This window comes from Castor canadensis, chromosome 4 (genome assembly GCF_047511655.1).
Source record: "Castor canadensis chromosome 4, mCasCan1.hap1v2, whole genome shotgun sequence".
In the NCBI taxonomy this organism is placed as follows: domain Eukaryota; kingdom Metazoa; phylum Chordata; class Mammalia; order Rodentia; family Castoridae; genus Castor; species Castor canadensis.
The window spans coordinates 14,138,156-14,162,587 of NC_133389.1; the positions used below are offsets into that span (position 1 = coordinate 14,138,156).

At 38.3% G+C, this 24,432-nt stretch overlaps 1 protein-coding gene across 1 annotated transcript; it reads left to right on the forward strand.

Annotated features, from left to right (window-relative positions):
- The first annotated feature begins 255 nt into the window (after positions 1-255).
- Positions 256-24,432, forward strand: LOC109697073 (serpin B6-like). The gene is made up of 7 exons (XM_020180448.2): positions 256-420; positions 3,662-3,836; positions 8,544-8,693; positions 16,234-16,351; positions 17,489-17,631; positions 19,385-19,540; positions 21,220-24,432. Exons 2-7 carry the CDS (start codon positions 3,672-3,674, stop codon positions 21,628-21,630), a joined length of 1,143 nt encoding a protein of 380 aa, XP_020036037.2. The 5' UTR covers positions 256-420; positions 3,662-3,671; the 3' UTR covers positions 21,631-24,432.

Below are 24,432 nucleotides of genomic sequence, written 5' to 3' on the forward strand. Positions count from 1 at the left end.
CTGTGCAAAGTGCAGCTTCCCTGGATATACTAGGAACTGGCACTGTTTGGGGTGCTGAAGTCCTAATTTAGTTTTTCTACAGACTCTTGAACTGGGATGGAGAAGGAAGTATAATTAATCACTTACAGACAAGAAAGTCCCAGAGACCGGAGCCTTGTCTTGCTTGCTCAGTAATCTGTTTAGCTCCGCATAGCAGGAAATTCCCTGATTGAGCAGTCCTCCACTCCCCATCTCACTCTGCTTTGGCAACCTGCTCAGCAGTGGGTGGGACTGTGTTCTCCCCATTAGGCTCATATCAGACTCCAGAGCAGCTCATCCAGTGGTCTCCTTCCTGGCAGCTCAGACCCAGAACTTGAGGTGTGTATCTGGCATTGGGAATTGCTTCCACTGGGGACATCGGACATCAGCTCCTAATCCTTGGTAAGTGCTGGAGCCTGCAAGAGTTTCCTGAGGTTCTCATGTTCCCCTGGGATCTCTTTCTTCACTCTCTTTCAGGTTAGTGCTCTCTAGAGAAGGGGTGTGGCCTCACCTGGCTGAATACCTGAAGGTCTGGCTGGGAAAGTGGGCTTGCTTTGTGGTGGATTGGGGTGGGGTGGGATAAGCATCCTGCTGGGCTACAAGCAAGGAAATTCATACAGAGAGTGATAGCACCCCACATGAGCATGGAAGGGTGGCTGTGTTGTCCAGTACTAGGAGGACACTGGTGTGCTCATCTGGGTCCTAGGATGAAGCAGCCAGGGTGGATGGATAGAGGCATGGAGTGGGGGTCTGCAGTGCTGAGTTTTGGGCTGCCTACCCACTGATGATCCTGCAGGGAAGAGGACATTGCAAATCCTCTAGGCCACCTGAAGCCCTCGACACAGAAAGAATTGTGAATCTCAAAGGCAGTTGAGGCACATTTTAGATCTTGTGGTTGATATCTTATTTTATTAATATAACTATAGGGAAAATTTTTCAAGACTCCTTATCACTTGGCTAAGAGAAGACGAAGACATTTAATCATATTTGAGTGCTGCTGTTTAGATAAAATCAGCACAGTTTGTTTCTTCTCTCTTCCTACCATGGAAAGTTTTGGGAAATCAATAAGTGGATTCTAAGGAAAGCTGGGTGAAGGGATGGGATCTGATTGTGCCTAGTGACAAAAGTGGGACTTAAAAAACTGTCTTCCTCTTGTGGTTTGTGGGACTTAGGTGATATGATCTGACAAGGGACATTAGTATTAAGGGCATGGGTGAGTTTTACCCTGGGACTCAGTGATGTGCTCTCTGATTAATAAGAAACTAAGTGAGGAGTCAAACATTGCACAGATTTAGCAGAATTCTGAAGTAGATTGAATAGTGGGCATGGAGGAAGACAATCCACCTGCCTGTGTCAGGGAAACAACTCACAAGGTGTGATAGTCTCAACACTGGAAGCATATGTTGCAACATGGACAGGCCTGAAAACAGGGATGTTGGTCTACCCGGCCATCACAGAATGAATGGCTTATTACCCAATCCTGACAATCAGACAAGCAGCCTCCCTTCCCTACCCAGCAACCCATGACCTCTCTCACTGCTACAGAATCTCCATTTCTCTGTCACATTGCAGTGACTCATTCTCTTCCCTCCATCCACCTGCCTGTTCCTGACCCACAACTGAAAGGATCTGCCCTCGTGAGCAGCACTGCCAGTACCTGTCCTTCCTGAATAGGGACTGAGAGTCATTTCCAGAAAACACACTTATGAAAGAGGGTGACATAAAAGAACCTTCTCACAGTCTCACAGGGCTATCTAAGCCAAGACAGAAATTGAGTACAACAAAGAATGATGTCAGTAATGTGTCTTGACAGTAGTTGAGGCAAAGAAATAGAATTAAGAAGAGAAGGGTAATACAGTTGCTTTCCAGTTCAAAGTGGCATTTGAAGAGGATTTTTTTTTTGTAAATACTTTTTCTTTTGCTATTCATCTGTATTTGGAAATCAAATATTTTGGGACATATGTGATTCCCTCCAGATGAATCACTGGCAATGTCTTAGTATGGTAGATGCCCTAGTAAAATATTGATGTGGTAAATATTTATTGAAGTATATGGGGCAGTAGGGTGCTGCTCCCCCAGAACTACCTACCTGACCAATTGGCATCTTAGTTCATCACTTATCTCTTTCTAAGTTTCCTCCAGATCTACCCAAGAGGCAGAACTACTCATGCATTTGTGGAAAGGCAGGGCAGTGATGAATTTTACCATGTGCTCAATGTTCTTAATAATTAAATTATGAAGTACATGACAGATATTTCTAAAAAATTCTTCTGCCTTAGGTTTTGTTGATTCTGCCATTCCTACTAGCCTTAGATAATCCCCCACACCACCCCTATCCTGACTGCTTAGTCTTATGCCAGACACAGATCCTGCCTGGGCAGTCAGGCCCACTGTTCAATGGCCTGTACAACAGAGGCCATAGAGACCTGTGAAGCCCCACTTTTAGAAACCTGTAATGTAGAGGTGAAGAGGGGCATACACTCTACACACTGAATCCAGTAGATGGAATGGTGATCCCCAAAATAAATTGATTTCCATCTTGAACCTCACAATAAGACTTTGTTTAAAAATAGATCATTGCAGATATAACTGCATAAGAAGAAATTATTTTGGATTTAGTGTAAGTACTTAATCCAATGGCTAGACTCCTTTTAACAAGTGGAGACATGTAGAAAAATGTGATGTGGAGATGGTAGCAGATTTTGGGGTGAGGTTTCTGGCAGCCAAGAAATGCTGTGGATTGCCAGCAACCTCCACAAGCAGGGAGAGAGGGAGGATTGGCTGTGACTCAGCACTTCTGCCAGGATCCATCTTGCTAACACACTGAATTTTTATTTCTACCTTCCTGAACTGTGAGAGAGAATTCCATTGTCTCTTAGTCATTTAACTTGTATTAATTTATTACGATATAACATGGGAAAAAATTCATTGCAGTAACTGCACTGTGAGAGCAGGAGCCTCTAGCTATTGTAAGATTGGACGGTGAAGAGCTTAGACTTGGAAGAAGAGAGAGATTCTTAGGAAAATGTAGAATGATTTGGGTTTTGTTATGAGCATAGTTTTCCTTTAAGGAGAATTAAAGATCAGAAGTTAATCGGTTGTATTTCATATACCTGTGTACTTTGATTTATCATCTTGAGTTTTAATCCCTATGTTATACTCAGAATGAGGTCCTTTACTTCAGCATTATAAAAATTTTAAATCACTGTGCAATTTTGTGATTTATTATATTTGACTATTTTCAAGTTAAAATATGTACAATGCCATGCAACAAAACAAACAATACTATATATAAGCAAAACCTAAGTTAATTTCTTATTCCACACCCAATATGTAAATATGTGTAGTCTTCCGCCCATTCTCTATGCTTATAGGCACATGGTCAGATATATGTTCCTGTTTTGTTCCTTTTGACAAAAATGAGATTATACTAGAAATATTATTAGTCAGTTTTTTCACTTTAGTATTAAAAGCTTTCTATAAAAACTTGAGGACTCTACAAAAACCATTTAGTGTTTTAAGTGTACTTGTTTTTACTCAGTGCATGAAAATATCAGCCATAACTATGAATAAGTTGAATAAATACTCAATTTGTCTGTAAATCTGTACTTATGCAGCTCTTTCTTTAAATCCATTGTTTCAGATTTAACACCATGGATGCTCTGTCAGAAGCAAATGGCACCTTTGCCTTGAACCTTTTGAAAAAACTGGGTGGAAACAACTTGAAAAACATATTTTTTTCACCCTTAAGTGTCTCCTCAGCCTTGGCAATGGTCTACATGGGGGCGAAGGGAAGCACAGCTGCCCAGATTGTCCAGGTACCTCAAGCCATTTCTAGAAAATAACAAATGCTGCTATAAATTTATTGATACAGAGGTTCTTCTCCATTTCAAACTCGAAAGAGATTGTTGCCAACATGTAATTCTACTAGTGGCACAGGGATGAGGATGGGGAGTTTTCAGGAGGGAGCAAGGTACCACTCACTGGATAGCCTATGTAACCAGGGCTCACTTATGTGGGTGCTGCAGCTGGCAGCTCAGCTGGAAAAGAAAGAAGCCCTCTTGCATAAGTCTGTGGCCTTGGTGCTGACTGACAGCTGCGGTCTCATCCTCCTGTAAGAAACAAGAAAGTCTTTTTATTCTTCTGGGAACCTTCCATGTGGCCTTTCTTAGGTGAGTTTGGCCTTCCCTATGTCAGTAACTGAGTGATAAGAGAGTGAAGGTGGGCTTTTTTAAGGACTGAGCTCAGACAAATGTCACTTCTGCAATATGTTTGTCAGCCCAAATCCAAGGGAAGTTAATAGAGATTTCACTGTTTCTTTTATTTGTGGTTTTGGTTTTTGAGCCAGTGTCTCAATATGTAGCCTTGACTGGCCTCAAATTCACCAACTTTAGCTTCCTGAGTGTTGGGACTACAGGCATGTGCCATCACTGAGGATTGTGACCTTATCTTTTGGTATTACTAACACCATGAATATGCAGAGATAACACTTATTGTTGGGCAGCCATGTTTGCAGGGAAACTACCACAAATAGTGACCATTAATAACATGACTCACTTGATTAGAGTTTTGAAAAAACATTCCCATTCAAACTGATATTTATAGAATTCTGGTTTCCTTCAGGAAGTGATTACAGGGAGACCTTTAGAAAAAATTTAAGTAGGGAAACTGAACTGTTAAGATTTGGATATGCACCTTCAAAAATTACAGTGGTGCCAAAGTGACACTATTAAGAGGTAGGGTCATTCCCCTGGCAAACCTGACTATAATGAGGAGAGAAAAAACCCAAATCAGTAAAATCAGGAATGGAAAAGTGGAGATAATAGCAAACACCATGGAAGTCCAGGAAATCATCAGAGACTACTTTGAGAACCTATACTCAAATAAATTTAAAAATCTTGAAGAAATGGACAGATTTCTAGATACATATGATCATCCAAAACTGAACCAAGAAGACATTAATCACCTGAATAGATTATAACACAAAATGAAATTGAAGCAGCTATTAAGAGTCTCCTAAAAAAGAAAAGTCCAGGACCTGATGGATTCTCTACTGAATTCTATCAGACCTTTAAAGAAGAACTGATACCAACCCTCCTTAAACTTTTCCATGAAATAGAAAGGGAAGGAAAACTGCCTAACACTTTTTATGAAGGCTGTATTACACGTATCCCAAAATCATGCAAAGACACCTCCAAAAAGGAGAAGTATAGGCCAATCTCCTTAATGAACATTGATGCAAAAATCCTCAATAAAATAATGGCAAACCAAATTCAACAACACATCAAAAAGATCATTCACCATGACTAAGTAGGCTTCATGCCAGGAATGCAGGGGTGGTTCAACATACGAAAATCAATAAAAGTAATAAACCACATTAACAGAAGCAAAGACAAAAACCACTCGATCGTCTCAACAGATGCAGAAAAAGCCTTTGATAAGATCCAATATCATTTCATGATAAAAACTCTAAGAAAACTCGGAATAGAAGGAAAGTACCTCAACATTATAAAAGCTATATATGACAAACCACAGCCAGCATTATACTTAAGAGTGAAAAACTGAAACCATTCCCTCTAAAGTCAGGAACGAGACAAGGATGCCTACTATCTCCATTCCTATTCAACATAGTACTGGAGTTTCTAGCCAGAGTAATTAGGCAAGAGGAAGAAATAAAAGGAATACGAATAGGTAAAGAAACTGTCAAAATATCCCTATTTGCAGATGATATGATCCTATACCTTAAAGACCAAAAACCTCTACTCAAAAGCTCCTAGACACCATCAATAGCTATAGCAAGGTAGCAGGATATAAAATCAACATAGAGAAATCCTTAGCATTTCTATACACTAATAATAAACAAACTGAGAAAGAATATAAGAAAACAATACCATTTACAATAGCCTCAAAAAAAATCAAATAACTAGGTGTAAACTTAACAAAGGATGTGAATGACCTCTACAAGGAAAACTATAAACTACTGAAGAAAGAGATTGAGGAAGACTATAGAAAGTGGAGAGATCTCCCATGCTCATGGATTGGTAGAATCAACATAGTAAAAATGTCTATACTCCCAAAAGTAATCTATATGTTTAATGCAATTCCCATCAAAATTCCAATAACATTCATTAAAGATATTGAAAAATCTACTGTTAAATTTATATGGAAACACAAGAGGCCACAAATAGCCAAGGCAATACTCAGTCAAAAGAACAATGCTGGAGGTATCACAATACCTGACTTCAAACTACATTACAAAACAATAACAATAAAAACAGCATGGTACTGGCACAAAAAAAGACATGAAGTCCAGTGGAACAGAATAGAGGACCCCGATATGAAGCCACACAACTATAACCAACTTATCTTTGACAAAAGTGCTAAAAATATATGATGGAGAAAAGACAGCCTCTTCAACAAAAACTGCTGGGAAAACTGTTTAGCAGTCTGCAAAAAGCTGAAACTAGATCCATGTTTATCACCCTATACCAAGATTAACTCAAAATATATCAAGGATCTTAATATCAGACTCCAAACTCTAAAGTTGGTACAGGAAAGAGTAGGAAATACTTTGGAACTAATAGGTGAAGGCAAAGACTTTCTCAGTGGAACTCCAGGAGCTCAGCAACTAGGAGCTAGCATAGATAAATGGGACTTCATAAAACTAAAAAGCTAAAGAGACCACCCACAGAGTGGGAGAAAATATTTTCCAGCTACATATCAGACAAAGGACTGATAACCAAAATATATAGGGAACTCAAAAAACTAAATTCTCCCAAAATTAATGAACCAATAAAGAAATGGGCACGTGAACTAAACAGAACTTTGTCAAAAGAAGAAATTCAAATGGCTAAAAAACACATGAAAAAATGCTCACCATCTCTAGCAATAAAGGAAATGCAAATTAAAACCACACTAAGATTCCACATCACTGCTGTTAGAATAGCCATCATTAGCAACACCACCAACAACAGGTATTAGTGAGTATTTGGGGAAAAAGGAACCCTTTTACACTTCAGGTGGGAATGCAAATTAGTACAACCATTCTGAAAAAAAAATTGGAGGCTTCTTAAAAATCTAAAAGTAGATCTACCATATGATCCAGCAATACCACTCTTGGGGATATCCCCAAAAAATGTGACACAGGTTACTCCAGAGGCACTTGCACACCAATGTTCATTGCAGCACTATTCACAATAGCCAAGTTATGGAAAAAGCCAAGATGCCCCACTACTGACGAATGGATTAAGACAATGTGGTATCTATACACAATGGAATTTTATGCAGCCATGAAGAAGAATGAAACGTTGTCATTCACAAGTAAATGGATGGAACTGGAGAATATATTCTGAGTGAGGTTAGCCTGTCCCAAAAGACCAAAAATCATATGTTGTTCCTCATATGTGGACATTAGATCAAGGGCAAACACAACAAGGGGATTGGACTATGAGCACATGATAAAGCGAGAGCACACAAGGGAGGTATGAGGATAGGTAAGACACCCAAAAAACTAGATAGCATTTGTTGCCCTCAGTGCAGAAAAACTAATGCAGATACTTTAAAGTGACAGAGGCCAATGGGAGAAGGGGACCAGGAACTAGAGAAAAGGTTAGATCAAGAAGAATTAACCTAGAAAGCAACACACACGTACAGGAAATTAATGTGAGTCAACTCCCTGTATAGCTATCCTTATCTCAACCAGGAACACTTTTTCCTTCCTATTATTGCCTATACTCTCTCTTCAACAAAATTAGAGATAAGGGCAAAATAGTTTATGCTGGGTATTGAGGGGGTGGGGGGAGAGGGAGGGGGCGGAGTGGGTGGTAAGGGAGGGGGTGGGGGCAGGGGGGAGAAATGACCCAAGCCTTGTATGCACATATTAATAATAAAACAATAAAAAAAAGAAGAATCAACCTAGAAGGTAACACACATGCACAGAAAAGCAATGCGTTTCAACTCCCTGTATCGCTATCCTTATCTCAACTAGCAAAAACCCTTGGTCCTTCCAATTATTGCTTATACTCTTCAACAAAATTAGAGATAAGGGCAAAATAGTTTCTGCCTGGTAGTGAGGGGGTAGAGGGGGGAGGAAGAGAGCTGGGGGGGTTAGGGAGAGGGTGGGGGGAAATGGGGAGAAATGTCCCAAACATTGTGTGCATATATGAATAAAAGAAAAAAAAGAGGTAAGGTCATTAGAGTGACAGGCCATGAAGGCTTCCCCCCATAAAAGGGGTTATAAGGTTTCTGAGAGTATTATTTTGGCTTGGTTAGTTGGCATTGTACCTTTCACTGGGTAAGGACCTAGCATTCATTGTTTTTAGAGGAAGCAGTCCTGACAATTGAACCTGACAGCATCTTGATTGGAGATTCTTCTCATTTTTAACATGATCTTTTAAGTAGTAGATCTATAAAGTGGTAGGTCCATAAAGCTATTTGTGCAGAGTTTAATGTTAGACCTATTTATTGAAGTCTGAGTATAGTGAGATTGTATGTTGTTTCTGAGTTCATTTTTTTTTTAATTTCAGACACTGTCTTTTAGTAAAATTGGTGCTGAAGATAAGGACATTCACCAAGGTTTCAAGTTACTTCTGGCTGAAATTAACAAAACTGGTACCAAGTACTTGCTTAGAACTGCTAATGGGCTCTTTGGAGAAAAGTCTTATGACTTCCTTGCAGTTAAGTCACACTTGGTTTTCTTCCCCTCCCCTCCCATCTGTCCTCTTCCCTCCTCTCTCTTTCCCTTTCCTCCCCTCCCATCTGTCCTCTACCCTCCCCTTTCCCTTCCGTTCCCTTCCTTTTCTTTTGAGTTATCATAGAGGGGATTTCATTGTGTAATTCCATACTTGCATATAGTGTACCTTGAACAAGTTTGTGCCCTTCATTATGTATGCATTTCCTCTCAACCTCCTCTCCCCTTTTTCAAACAGTATTTGGTGGTTTTCATTATTCTGTCTCCATATTTATATATGTAGCATACTTACAGATTCTTTGCTCCTTCATATCCTCTTTTCTCTCTCCTTCTCCTGCTGACTACTCCATACAGTCCACCATATACAATCATGTCCCATTGATGTAATTATTAACATCATCAGTTTAGGTCTACTACATTTCAGAAATGAACAAGAACATGCAATATTTGGCTTTTTGAGTTTGAGTTATCTTGCTCAGCATGATGTTCTCCAGTTCCATATATTTTCCTGTAAATGACATGATTTCATTTTTCTTTATGTCTCAGAATATTCCATGGTATATGTACCATATTTTCTTTATCCATTCTTCAGTTGTTGGGCACCTTGGCTTTTTCTACAGTTTGGCTGTTATGAATACAGCTGCAGTAACCATGGGTTCACAGGTATCTCTCTTGCATACTGCTTTACATTCCTTCAGATATATGCCCAAGAGTGGTGTACTGGGATTATAGGTGAGTTTATTTTTAGTTTTCTGAGGAACCTCCATACTGAATTCCACAGTGGTTGCCCCTGTTTATATTCCTACCAACAGTGTGTGAGGATTCTTTTCTTGCCGCATCCTTGCCAGCATCCATTGCTGTCTGTTTTCTTGATGTCTGTCAATATGACTGGGGTATAATGGAATCTTTGTGTCCTTTTGATTTACATTTCTTTTATGGCTAAGGTGCTTCATTTTATTAGCCACTCACATTTCTTCTCTGATAACTGTCTATTCAACTTATTTGTCAACTTATTAATTATATTATTTGTTCTTTTGTTGTTTAGTTTTGTTGGCTCTTTGTATATTCTGGATATTAATCCCTTGTATGTTGAATAGCTGGTGAATATTTTCTCCCATTCTGTGAGTTGCTTTTTGATTTTTCTAGTGATTTTTAACTGCAGAATCTTTTAATTTGATGTATTCCCACTTATCAATTGTTGCTCTTATTTCCTGGATAATTGGAGACTTACCCAGAAAATAATTGCCTATACTTATATCTTCCAGAGTTAGCCCTATTTTTTCCTGTAGTACTAGCAGTGTTTCAGAGCTTACATTAAGATCTTGGATCTATTTGGAATTGGGTTTTGTACAGACTGAGAGATAGGGGTCTAGGTTTAGTCTTTTGTATGTAGATAGTCAATTATTCCAGCACCATTTGTTGAAGAGGCTGTCTTTTCTCCAGTGTATGTCTTTGGCTCCTTTGTCAAAGATGAGATGGCCGTAGCTGTGTGGCTTTATTCCTGGGTGTTCTATTCTCTGATATTCTGGTCTTCATGCCAGCAGCATGCTGTTTTTGTTATGGCTCTGTAATATAACTTGATGTCTTATATTGTTATACCTCCAGCATTGCTCTTTAAGCTCAGGATTGTTTTGTTATTCAAGGTTTTTTTTTGTTTTCATATGAACTTGAGGATAGATTTTTCTATTTCTGTGAAGAATGCCTTTGGAATTTTGAAGGGAATTGCACTGAACATATAGATTGCTTTCAGTATTATAGCCATTTTCATGGTTTTAATTCTACCAATCCATGAATTTGGGAGGTCTTTCCATATTCTGGTGTTATCTTAAACTTCTTTCATCCAAGTTTTATAGTTTTCATTGTAGAGTTCTTTCACCTCCTTGGTTAAGTTTATACACAGATATCTTATTTTTTTTAGACTATTGTGAATGAGATTTCTTTCTCAGCCTGTTCCTTGTTGTTATACAGAAAAATCTTTCTGTATGTAGTAATACCTGCCATTTTGTTTTTGTAGGATTTTTTTTTCTTTTCTATGTTTCATATCCTTATGTACTCATCTGGTGAAATTTAGTTTTCCCATGTTTTCATGGGTACATTTATCTTCCTCTTCTGTGTGTAGGACATCTTTGAGTATCTTCTGCAATGCTGGTTTAATGGTTATAAATTGCTTAGTTTTTGTTTTTTATGGAAGTTTTTTTTTATTTCTCCTTCAGTTATATATGATAGCTTTTCTGGGTAGAGTCATCTGAATTAGAAATTATTGTCTTTCAGCACTTGTACTACATCATTCCATTCACTCTTTTTAAGGTTCTGTTTAAGAAATCTGCTGTTATTCTGGTGGATTTACCTTTCTATGTGACTTGCCACTTCTCTCCTACAGCTTAAATGTTCTTTCTTTGTTCTGTACACATATCATAGACAACTATGATATGTCTTGGAGTAATTTTTTTTTTTGTTCTTGTCCATTGAGTGTCCTAAAAGCCTCCTGTAGCTGAATGACTATCACTTCCTCAATACTTGTGAAGTTTTCTTCTATTATTTTATTGAATATATTTTCTATCCCTTTAAATTGCACCTCTTCTTCTATGCCCCATGATGCATGATTTGTAGTTTGGTCTTTTAATAGTGTCCCAGAGGTCTTGCATATTCCACTTATATTTCTTTAATGTTTTTCTTTTTTCTTCATTTTACTCTGTGAATACAGCTACTTTATATTTAAGCCCTGCTATTCTGTCTTCAACTTCATACATTCTACTGGAGAGATTTTTCCACTGAGTTTTTTACCTGACTTATTGAGCTTTTCATCTCCAGAATTTCAGTTTGATTCTTTTTTCAGGATTTTTATATGTTTAATGAATTTCTCTTCCACATCTTATCTTGGTCCTGTGTTCAGAACTCTCAGTCCTGCCTGGCAGCAAGTCCCCAAAGCCACCAGATAGTTCCTGAATGCTGAGAACCATGCCAGCCAAAGGCTTGGAGCTGTTTCTTTAGTGATCTCTTGTCCCTGGGGCTTGCTCTAGCTGGAAAGGGTATGACCACAAACTATCAGGTCCTTCACTGCCTGAGCTCCTGGTATTGTTTTAATTTTTCCTCTTGCCCATGTCAAAGCCCCTTCCTCTCCTCAACCACTTCTCCTAGCTGTCTCTCACCCAATATGGTGTACAGGTTTCCCACAACCCCCTGAACTGGGATTATGCCTTAAATTTCTTAGTGTGCCAGCTGGCTGAGTCTCAAAGCCTACCTGATGACTAGCGGCTTCAGGAACTCCTGGAACCTGAGTTCTCTGGCAGTGGAAGCTAGATGCACTGGTTTTGACATTGTCTTTAGGCAATGGAGCTATTTTTACTGCATAGGGTGGGGCCACTGACCTCTGGGTCTTTTGCTGCTTCTTGAGCTCTTGCCACTAGCCCTCAGCTCCTCCCAATCAAAACCTCTTCTTCTTTTTGTCTGGGCAGTCTCCCACCCATATGTGGTGACCAGGAGTCCCAGAAATCTCTGAGCTCAGTCTTAAAATTCACCTGCAGGCAGCTTCTTTTTTTATCTGAATTCTTTGACAGCAAAGGCTAGGTGCTTTGTTTTTGGCATTGTCCTCAAGCAATGAAGCTATTCTCTCCAGGTAGGGCAGGGCTGCTAATCACTCACCTTTCCCTTCTCCAGCTCCCTTTAGAAGTTCCTCCCGTTCCTGAGCCTCTCATGGCTCTCTTCTCTCATTTACTGTGGCCAGGTATCTGCATATGCCCTGAGTGTGAATGTTTCTTGTTTACAAGGCCCCCTACCCCACTATCTCAGTCTTGAATAGGAGGCCCTCTCTCAAGATGGCATCTTGCCAAAGCTTTCCAAAGTGTAGGTAATTAAAGGGTCTGTCATGCTGGGAAGTCACTGAACTCTCAAATCATAGCACTGGGGTTAAGGTTAGCTGGAGGTGTGGCTTTGATCCAACAGCTAGGTCTGCCAGTCTTTTGTGGAAGCCTGAAGTGGAGGCTTCAGCTTCAACTCCTCCTAAGGGAGCCAGAGGTGGACTACAAACTGCTTCTTAATTTATTATGTTATCTTTATGTTTTGCTGTATTTTTCAGTAGCCCTGTCTCTCTTTTGTGGTTCTTGATGATCTTTCTCTCCTTAGGTCATTGGAATGTAGTCTCTCCTTTCAGACTTTTCTCATTCATGGAGTCCAACAGAGAAAGTTTCTCCTCCACCATATTTCCTTATCCTTTTTTTTTTCTTTTTTTCTTTAAGTAATAAAGACAGCCACGTGGTGAGAGTGGTAGAAATAATGTGTGTTATTAACTTGCAGAAGTGAGCTTGTACCTAGGTCTTCCTGTACAAACCTCACACAGTTGTGTTGTTTCAGTTTTCTTGTCTGTCACATGGGGTTGTAGCAAATACTGTGGAGAGAATTAGGCCATTTCTAAAAGAACTAGCATGGATCTAGCACAACTGAATGTGAATCAGCCAAAACAAAGAAAGAGTCAGAATGAATATTTCTAGTCGTCACTTTGCAGATATTGTTGATTATTTTGTTTGTTGTAACACTTGATTATCATTTTACACATTTAAATATTTTGATTGGTTATTCAGTCACTAAAATTTTTGTTTGTTTCTTGCTGGTTAAACTGCTTTTGTTTGCTGACAATGCTTTCATGACTTATTTCATTAAAAAATACTCAAGTAATATCTTGCCATACGAAATTCAAATAAAGCAGATAAACACAGAAATCTTCATCAACCTCTTTCCGATTCCATTATTCCCATTACCAGTGTAAGATCTTTTATGAGTTTAATGTGGACCTTCCTTGACATATAGAAGGTTTGCTCTGTGAGTTTTTTGTATGTATAATAACAGTATATTATATAGATTATTTATAATTTGCTTTTTTTCATTTCACAACATAGCTTAAATTATCTCCATCTTAGTATATATGGATCTACAATACTGATTTTTACATTATCTAATATTCCTAACTATGCATGTACTGTAGTGTAGGAATGTGTTCCCCCATTGGTGGCATTTAGAGTTGGATCCAATCTGAGTCATTACGAAGAGTAATGTTCTTTTACATGATTTTGTGCCTCTGTGTATATATTACTCTTTAGAGTGGATTTGTAGAAAGAAGGAAGGGAAAGAAGCTTTAAATTTTAATAACCAAGGTCAAATTACTTTTCACAATGCTTGTAGCTATTTGAGTTCCTGCCAGGGCATTTGTAAAGTGCTCATTTCTAACCACCACCATCAACAATGACTATTGCAGTGTTGAATGACCTTTGTTATGTTAATGGAGCATTTTTCCTTTTCTGTGAATTTTCTGTTGATGTATCCTGTGCACATTTTCCATAGTAATGTATGCCTTTTTCTTCTTGATTTATATGAATTATCTATGCTTGGGATATCAATTTTTTTTATAAAAGTTTATTCATTCCTAACTCTAATTATTTCACAACAAATTGGTATAAAGTGAAAGTCAACCATAATGTCAATCATTAGTGAGATTGGAAACATTACTTTACTTTTTTTTATCATCACTCTTTCTTCTTTCTAGATAGGTTCTCTAAATTTTCAGCAAGCAGCAAGGATTGGCTGATTTTCTTTTGCCTTTTGGTGGGTTTATTAAGAAAATCAATGGTATTCAAATGGCTATTTTGATATTGGAATTTAAGATAAGGGGTGAGAAACATTTTCATTAATTTGGAAATTAATGAACTAATTCATTAATACTATGGCTCATGAAACAGTAACTTAACATATCAGACAGGTATATACATAACCCAGGATGGTCTCCTGCCTCAGTCTCCAAAGTGTTGACATTGCAGGCCTGCATCACTATGGCTCACCGATGTTTTAAATGTGTCTTTATTTTGCATCTTCAAGAATGACATAGAGCTGGAATAAAATACTACCTAACCTTTTCCACTTGACTTCTTCTACTGAGTAATAGGCATTTAAGTTTCCTTCCTGTCTTTTCATGAGTTGATAGCTCATTGTGGTTAGGGTTTGTGTTAGACAGCTTTCCATCTCTATAACAAAATGGTGAAGAAAAACAACTTAGGAAGAGAAAAGAATTATTTTGGCTAATGGTTTCAGGGGTTTTGATCTATGGTGGGCTGGCTCCATTACTAAGGGTCTGTGGTGAGGTACATCTCATGAGGTGAGAGCATGTGGCAGACAAGATGCTCCCCTAGTTGGCAGGTAGGAAGCAGAGAGCTAAGCAAGAGGCCATGGATAAGACATGCCTGTACTCCCAGTGTCCTACTTCCTCTAACCATATGGACATTCTAAGAACACATTCAGCTAAAACACACCAAGAGCACAATACATTTTATTACCACCCCCATAATCCAATAACCTCTCAATAGTGTTATCTACTGGGTGCTAAGTCTCCAACAAAAGAACCTTTTGAGGAACACTACATATCTATAACAGTGCTCCACAATGCTCCTTTGTGTGGGTACAGTACAGCTCACTTACAGGATCATTTACTGAAGGGCATCTTGGTTGTTTCCAATCTTGGCAATTATAAAGAAAGTTGTTATAAACATTCCTGTTCAGGTTTTTTCATCTCCTTTTGGATAAGCATTGAACACTGTGTTATTGGATCACATGGAAAGAGTATTCTTAGTTTTGTAGGAAATTACCAGATGGCTTCCAAAGGGGCCATACCATGTTACATTCCCACAAGCTATCAATGAGAGTTTCTGTTCTACATTTTATGAGCACTGTGTTGTCAGTTTCACTTTCATTTAGTTCAAAATAATTTTAAGTGTTTCTTAGGATTTCCTCTTTGACCCCCTCCTTGTTTAGAAGTGTGCTTTTAATATGTAAGTATTGGAGGATTTTTCTGCCATCTTTCTCTTTAATTCTCCTTTAATTCTACTGTGGTCTTTGAGCACTATTACATAATTGTTATTGTTTTAATTTGTTAATGTGATTTCTATGGAGCACCACATAATATATGTGGTGAGCAATGCACACAGCTTGAGAAGAATGTCTTATCTGCTCCCTTTGGATGAAGGACTCAAAAGATGTCAAATATATCCACTTAGTTGACATTGTTTTTGAGTTCAAATTTGTCCTCACTGATTTTCTGCCTGCTGAATCTGCCCATTTCTGAAACAGAACTGTTAATGTCTCCAATTATAATAGAGGATTCATCTATTTCCTCTGCAGTTCTGTCAGTTTTTGCCTCATGCATTTGATGCTCTGCTATTAAGGGCATACATTTAAGGATTGTTGTTTATGGAGAATTCACAGTGATTTTTGAATGATCTCACCGATGATCTGAAATGCTTTCAAATGATCCAGAAGTATATGAAAATCACATAACGTGCACATCATTATTTTAGTAATTTGTAAGCTAAGAATAGGTATAACTAAAATAACTAAAAGCATTGGGACTTATTACTTTCTTATATTTTATTGAATTTTACTATGGTAAATCATGAAATTATTGACTTTCTGATGTGACAAATGAAAGTAAGTTGTTATTAGTTACTGTTGTTGCTGTACAATCATGTTTTAATTATTTCTCCCAGAATTTTACAAATTCCTGCTATCAATTCTACCAAGCCAACATGGAACAGCTTGACTTCCTTAAGGAGGCAGAGACATCCAGGAAACACATAAATGTGTGGGTTGCTGATAGGACTAAAGGTAAGTAACTGTTAGATTTTTTAATAATACTTTAAACAGTAATATATTCCACTTACTTAAAAAATTACATATTTATTGAAATATGTAACATATTTAAGTTTATAGATTTAATTATTTCAGAAGCAGATTTCTAAAATCTATTTCTAAAGTCTAAAGTTTATTTACATATTTGAGTAAATAGGAAACCTGGTTGTTTAGAAAACTGCTTCTGAAATAATTACAGCATGTAGACATCTTGTCTAATTTGTCTTCATTTTTTTCTTTTTTTTAAGTGATTATGGGAATTGAATGCAGAACTTTGTGTATACGAGGCAAGCACTGAACCACTTGAGCCATGCCAATGGCCCTATCCTCGCTCTAATTCACTATCTGTGATACAGTCACTATTCAGTACATCTCCTCTACAACAACCTACCTTTCCTTTTTCTTAATGTTAGAGATTTTATTTCACGTCAGCATAAAACCATGCAGTGGTTTCTCGGTACAATGCTCCAGAATGCTTAGCCAAATGCTTTAACATGAAATTCTTATCTACACTGTTCTTTACAGGAGTGCCAACTTCTCACTTTTTCAATAATTCTTTAAGTTCTTTTCTGTGAGCCACAGGCACCAATCACTTATTTCCATCTAAAATATTAATAGCTTATACTCTGTGTGTGAATATCAAGTGCTTATTTTATGCATTTTATTGAAATTGTACTATTCTTGACTCGAGGGATGCATCCAATCCTATTTACTTTCAGGTTGGGCCAGGGCTGGCCTCAGGTTGAAAATATCTGTACAATGCCTTTCTTGTACCTGGGATAACACAGTGGCCCACCACACCCCAGCAGTTTTTTGACAATGGATCTAATTATTTTATGTCTCCGCTGGCCTTGAATCAAAATCCTCACAAAGTTTGCCTCCTGAGTAGCTGCAAATGCAGGCATGAGTCATCACACTTGGCCTTTCCACTCTATTTTTTTTGTGGTATTTGTACTGCTGTTGTGAGTTCAAGTATCCCTTTCCATGGTTACATTTTAGGGCAATATGAACTTCCTTCAAATTGTTTTCTCAGTGAAAGTGATTGATCTGAAAAATCCTGGTACATGCATCAGCTAACCTTTATTTAACTGGACTTTTAATTCTTCTTTACAGGTAAAATTACAGACATGCTGCCTCCATATTCAGTTGGTTCATTGACTAAGCTGATTCTAGTGAATGCCATCTATTTCAAAGGGAATTGGGAAAATCAGTTTGAGAAAAAGCAGACCAAAGAAATGCCTTTTAATGTCAGCAAGGTGTGTATTTTGCACTGTCAATGGCAGTTCCTGTTCCCTGTGCTCCATTGTTTTTTAAACATGAACGATGCTTTACTTTAGGAACTTGCACAGGTTTGTGCCATCCTTGCAACTGGACCCCCTGCCAAGAGTTGGGACTTTCTCTTGCCATTTCTCACTTTTTGTATCTCAGAAAAAGAAACTACATATTCCTGGGCCTCTTCCCCAGCCAAATAGGTCATCTATTTTGTGTACTATCTACACTACAAAACAACTATATTACTCTCAGACTCCCAAAGTTGTTGCAATAAAGTTCAAACTCCAGTAACATGTTTCATGATGCTGTCATAATTTGGAACAAGTCTATTTGTTTCTTTATCCTGATTTGTCATCAGCACCTTCAAGCTCCATTCTTACCACCAGATTCCTCTTTGGTAAGCTTCTTTGGTTCTCCATCTCATCTGTGCCATTTTGCTGCTCTTGCTCCCATCAGTCATGGTACCACCCACCTGTTTCCATGGTAGCATTGCAGTTGTTAAAGAAGTGTTGTTTTCCCATTGTATTTATCACTATTTGAGGGTAGATAATGCTTACAAGTGCCTTGCACAGTCTTTGCTTAGCAAATACTGAATCAGTTTTATTTCTAGAGTAAAGATAAATAAGCACAAATGTTTGTTTAAAAGCTAGGTAGAAGGATACCTATACAGGAGTGAGCTAGCTTTTCCACTTTTAAAATATTATTTGCACAAGATGTGTCGTACTCTGAATCTGTTCATCCTTAACTTTTTATTTAGCTCCAGAGATTTATTGAACAAGCAGAATAGATTTATTAATTTTATCATGGATTATTCACTACTAGTTAAATCTTTTGGAAAGACTTGAATCTTAATCTTCAGTTTCTTAATATATCTATTCTCTTTACAAGCATTTTTTTCCTGAAATATATCATCTCATTTTTTTCTTGGCATACTATTTCTGTGACTGAAATTTCTTTAACACAATGTGTGTTAGGGTTTCATTCAAATGCCTATGACAGAAATTCCAACACATAGTATCTTAAACTCTAGTATTTCATCTCTCTAACAAAATGTTGGAGTGGACAGAGGCCAGGAAGACAACAAGATGTAGGTGAGACTTTGATGGAACCATCTGTTTTCTTTCTCCATCATCAGTTGCACCTAGTTTCTTACTCATGATAACAGGATGGTTCAGGATTTTAACTGCACCTCAGACAAGAAGAAAGGGGAAGGATAATTCTTAATAAGATAAAAGAGGAGAAAAGGCATTATGAAAAAGTAAATGATTCTTTGGAAAAATTAATGTCCCTTTGGTGATGGGGGATGTAATATTCTTGTGGCAATGTCTGGTTGAGTATGGGGAAGACTTCTTCAAGCTGAGAAGAGAACCTTAAGGTTGGTTCTGTAGAGGGGAATCATGAGAATTGAGTTATTTTTAGTGCACTTGGTAGATTCTGCTTTGGAGCAGATATGAGATTTCAAGTTCTGGAATGACTTTGCTGAAAATAATTGCAATGAATTTTTGGGTGGCACATCAGATCCCAAAGACAAGCAAAAATGTAAGAAAAAAAGGATTGAATCCTGGGTACTATTTGATTGGGAAACTAAGAAGAATGAGATGAGCCAGTAAAGGAAAGTCAATGTGGTGATCAAGAGAGAAAGGGGAAGTGTTTTAGAAAGTGCCTGATTCTGTTGATTGTGTCTTATGTGTCAATTTGGTTGTTTTTCACTTTAATTTTTATATGATTCCATTATAGAATGAGAACAGAACTGTGCAAATGATGCATCAGAAATCATCTTTTAAAATGACCTATGTTGAAGAAATATCAACTCAGATTCTTGTGCTGCCCTATGCTGGAGGAGATCTGAATATGGTCATCATGCTTCCAGATGAAGACACTGACTTGAAAATGGTAATGAGTGTGAAAGCATACTGTTATCATATTAAAGGTTCTGACAAACCTGTAGAAAAGCAACTTTGGAAATTTGCTCTTACCAGGATTTTTTAACATATTTAGTCACGTGCTTCTTCCCATTTTTGTAGCTACCTCTATGTAGTATTCTATATATTGAACACACACTACATCCTGGGCACAGGTTGGAGTCAGACCAGGTTCCATGTCCTGCTTTACTATTAAATAATTTTTCTTCCCTCAATCTCTTTCTTCCTCTGGAAAATGATGATAGTATTAGCCAGCTTTCTGTTGTTGTTACTATAGACCTGAGACAAACAACTTAAAAGGAGGAAAGGTTTATTTTGGCTCCTGGTTTCAGAGGATTCAGTTCATGGTCACTTGATCCTAATGCTATGAGCCTGAGGCAAAGTTGAACATCAGGACAGATAATCCATACAGATTAAAGCTGCTCCCTTTATAGCAGTAGGGAAAGAGGGAAGATGAGAGGAATGGGGAAAATGGAGAAGGGGGAGAAGGAGGGACCAGGCAGAACATACCCCAATCATATGCCCAAGGACCAATTCCCTTCAACTAGCTCTAACATACTATATTTTATCTCTTTCCAATAATTCCATCAGTTTATGAATCCACCATAGTATTAATCCATTGGGTACATTTAAGTCCTAATAATCTAATCGCCTTACAAAAGTCCAACAGCTGAAATCCAAGCTTTAGCACATGGCCTTCAGAAGAACTTTCAGATCCATATCTTAACGCTATTGATGATGGTTGTTGTAGAATTATAGGAGAGGACATATTTCATGCATTTGTTCCAATGTGCAAAGTATACTTTGACATATATTGGTAGTCTTCTCCCAACCACTGCTCAATTATGAGTTTGTCCTTCAAAAAGAAGTTATAGGACACAGTGCCTCTGTGAGTGTATTAATGTCCTAGAGATCTTGTTAAAATTAGGTTCTAATTTGACTGGACTGGTTTGGTGTCTGGGATTGCATTTGTAATGAGCTCCTAGGTGATGTTGAAGTTTCTAACCAATGGACCTTGGTTGAGGTAGTAGAGAAAGGTGGTAGAGAATCAATAAAGACTTAAAAAAAAGGTCAGTGTTTAGCTTTTTCAGAAAGCCGGCTGCAACAGATTAATTGGAAAAAGGTAAAATGGAGATGGATCACAATAGAGGCTGCTGTGGCCTTTAACAAGACATGACAATGTCTGAACAAAGTCAGTGGCAATGGAAACAGGAAGTGATAGACTGAAAATTTGGAAGTTAAATGAACACAGAACTGTAGAGGATTCATTGGGAAGAAATTCAGGTGAAAGAGAAGTCCTTTCTAGACAGAAGCTATAATTTTAAGAGAATGGTCATCCTCTCATAAATGCATTCCAAGCTTTGTCTTCGGCCTCGGGAAACCTACTTTCCCTAACTTTCTGGAGTAGCTAAGCCAACCCACTGAAATGTAAAATCGTCAACTACTTGAATGTCCTAACCTTACTGTAAAGGTAAAAATTTTAAAACTCCTATCTTTCTTATGATTCTCACACTTCTAGCACTTAGCTTCCGCACTTGGCTAGTGGCTACTGTAATAGTAAAGCTTAGTTAGAAATCTTTAAAATCAAAGAATATAAGTAGTTCAGACATCACTACTCCAGAAATTAAATGTCTAATTCTCTTTTTCTAGGTGGAAAAAGAACTCTCTTATGAGAAACTCATAGAATGGACAAGGCCAGAGAAGTTGTATAAAAGAGAAGTGGAAGTTTTCCTTCCTAGATTTAAACTGGAGGAAAATTACAACATGAAAGATGTACTTCAAGATTTGGGTATGGTTGATGCCTTTGAACAAGGCAGAGCTGACCTCTCTGGAATGTCATCTAAGAAAGACTTGTGTTTGTCCACGGTCATTCACAAATCCTTTGTGGAGGTGACTGAGGAAGGCACAGAAGCAGCAGCTGCCACGGCTGTCATGGCACTGGGGGGCTCAGCATACACCAAACCTCCCCCCAAGTTTTGTGCTGACCATCCCTTCCTTTTTTTTATCCAGCACAGCAAAACCAATGGTATTGTCTTCTGTGCCCGATTTTCCTCTCCATAAGGAAGTAATCATACACATTTGATACAGCCCTTCTCCTTTTCTCTTACTGACTTGCTTTTGCTCTGCAACTCAAAGTGACCTATCAGTGCAGTGGTGACAAATCACCACTGATTTGTTTGCTAATACCTTATTTTGTGTGCTTGTGGATTCATGGAATGTTTTCTAGGGTCTGAATTTATCACTCCCCAAGTGTCTTGTGGTCATTTGGCAGTGGTTGTACTGGCCACTTACCACCTCTCTGCTTTGCTTTAGCTGTTGGTCCCACCTTCCTGATTGCCCCACACATCCATTGCAAGTATTAGACTTTTGTGCAGGTGCCACCTCACCATATGCTGTACTTCCTAAGTATTCTGTTCCTCTCTTCTCTTCTTTGTACTAACATCTTTTTTTTTATTTCCTTTGTGATAATGTGTTTTGAATTCAGGGTTTCCTGCTTGCTAGGGAGTCACTCTACCACTTGTGTCAGCCCTTCAGTCCATTTTTACTCTGGTTTATTTAGAGATGGGGTCTTGGTCTTTGACTAGGCTGGCCTGGAGTACTGTCCTCCTATTTTATGTCTCCTCAAGTCACTGGGAATCACAGGTGCATGTCACCATGCCCAGATGGGGTCTTACACACTTCTTTTGCCCAGCTGGTTTTGGATCATTATCCTCTTGATCTCAGTATTCCATGTGTATTAGAGCACAGGCGTCCACCACTGTACCTGGCTATTGGTTGAGATGAGTCTATTGAACTATTATTTTTTTGCCTGGCTGGCCTCACACTGTGATCCTCCCAATCTTAGTATTTCAGTCTTGATACACCAACACCCAGATTGCACTGATATCTTGAACCAAGTTAATGAGACAGTAGATAGTGTGCTGCAGAACTTGGAGGATGTGTTGGCAACAGGTTCTAGAAGTTCACAGTGGGGACCTCCATTCCCTAGCTTCCTGACAGCTCTTCAGAAGCCAGCGGAGAGTTTGCTCATACCAGTGACATCAGTCCAATTTTATTTTTCTTTTTCTGTTTTCATCATCCTTTGTGTTCATAGCTACTTGTGGGTCACATGCCTATTCAAATATAAAGTTTCCCATTTTCTCTAAAATTGTCAATATTGCTATCAAGCAACAGAAATGATAGATGGATTCTGTTTGCAGGAAAGTAGTTTGAGACAACTTCATAAGTAAACAACAGATGTCTTTATTTTCTTTTAAATATTAAAAATTAAATCTAAGCTTTCTGTAGCCATTTTTATTACTTTCTTGAAATACTACTCTTGTGTTCAGAAATAAGGACAGGTGCAATAGGGACTTGGAATAAAAGATACCCACCCCAGTTACAGGTAAGAAGAAGGGAAAAGTCTGAGCTCTTTCCCAGGAGCAATATTGAGCCCCTGGCAGTCAGCAATTCTGTGAGTCTCCTGAGTGTCACATACCCAACTCCTATTTTCATTCCATAGTTTCACTTTTCCCTTTGTACCCTAACCACCGATTTTGCCATGTGGAGAGAAGGAAGTGAGGCATGAAATTCACTCAGAAGGCTGAGGCTGGCGAATTTAAGTTTCAAGCCATACAAGACCCTATCTCAAGTAAACAAAACAAAAACAAACAAACAAAAAACCAAAACAAGCTAAAACTAATTAACAAAAGTTGAATTAATTAACATAATTGAATTTAAAAAAGGAAAGAGAGAATATTAGAGGTTTTTGGTTCTTCACTCTTATCCTTCTGCCTCTTCTTTAAGACTTGAACTTAGAAAGAAGACTCAAAGATGGCAGATAATCAGTATATGTGAATCTTTCAGGGCAGAGAGAGCCTCTGATTGCTGAAACCACTGTCCCTGAGTTAACATCCTGTTCCTGGAGAAAGGTATGCCCTATGCCCAGCCTTGCTGATAGTCCAGCTGAGTGGAGGGCAGAAGGTAAAGAGAGGGAGAGTGTAAAGCGAAAATCCTCTTCATGAGTGAAGGTGTTCCTTCTCTTTCTGTGGAATGATGACATACAGAGTATATAAAAAAATGAGAACTGAAGGTGAATTTTTAGTGTTCTTATCTGTTATGGACCTGTACTACAATGAGACCTTAGTTACATCAGTCATAGTGCATAGGAACTTATGACATGCATACTACCTAGAGACTCTAGTTGTCAAATTAGTTGTTTGTTACATTGCCTTTGAAGAGTTTCATTCAATTGTTCTTCTACTATAAGGCCTGAAAATTCCCATGCTACTTTAGCATGTCTGAGCCCCTCCAGGCCCAAAGGCCTAGCCATGAAGTCCTCTGGTCCCATCAGGTGTGTGGATATCTGTATATCAACAAACAGGAAATGCTGCTCTCCCAACTTGTTCCTCTATCAGCTGTATTCCACTTGGTCCTTAACCTAGGTTTCATTACCAGCCTGCAAAATTATGTGCCTAAAGTTATATATCCCAGAGAAAAAAAGGTGGAGGTGGCCCATTTTCTCACTACAAACTTGTCTGCTGGCTCATTTTATTCCTGACTGCCACTGCCACATGGGGTCACATGGCATGTGGTGTCTTTATTCTCTGGGCTATGACTGCATGCCACTAATAAACTGCTGCCAATTTCACCTGTCCAGGATCTCTTCTATGTGTTTGGTGTTCTCATATTATTTAGGGTGGGTGATCACTACTTCAACAATGAGATGAAAAGAGTGATAAAATAATTATGTTTCAGGAAAAGGTACAGTCACCCAAGTGCTGCTTCTGTACCTTAACATGAAATTTAGCTAAATGGTATCTCTATCATGCTGTACAGTGTTTCTTGTAGCCATTCACAAAGTAAATTCTTTCTAGGACTTAA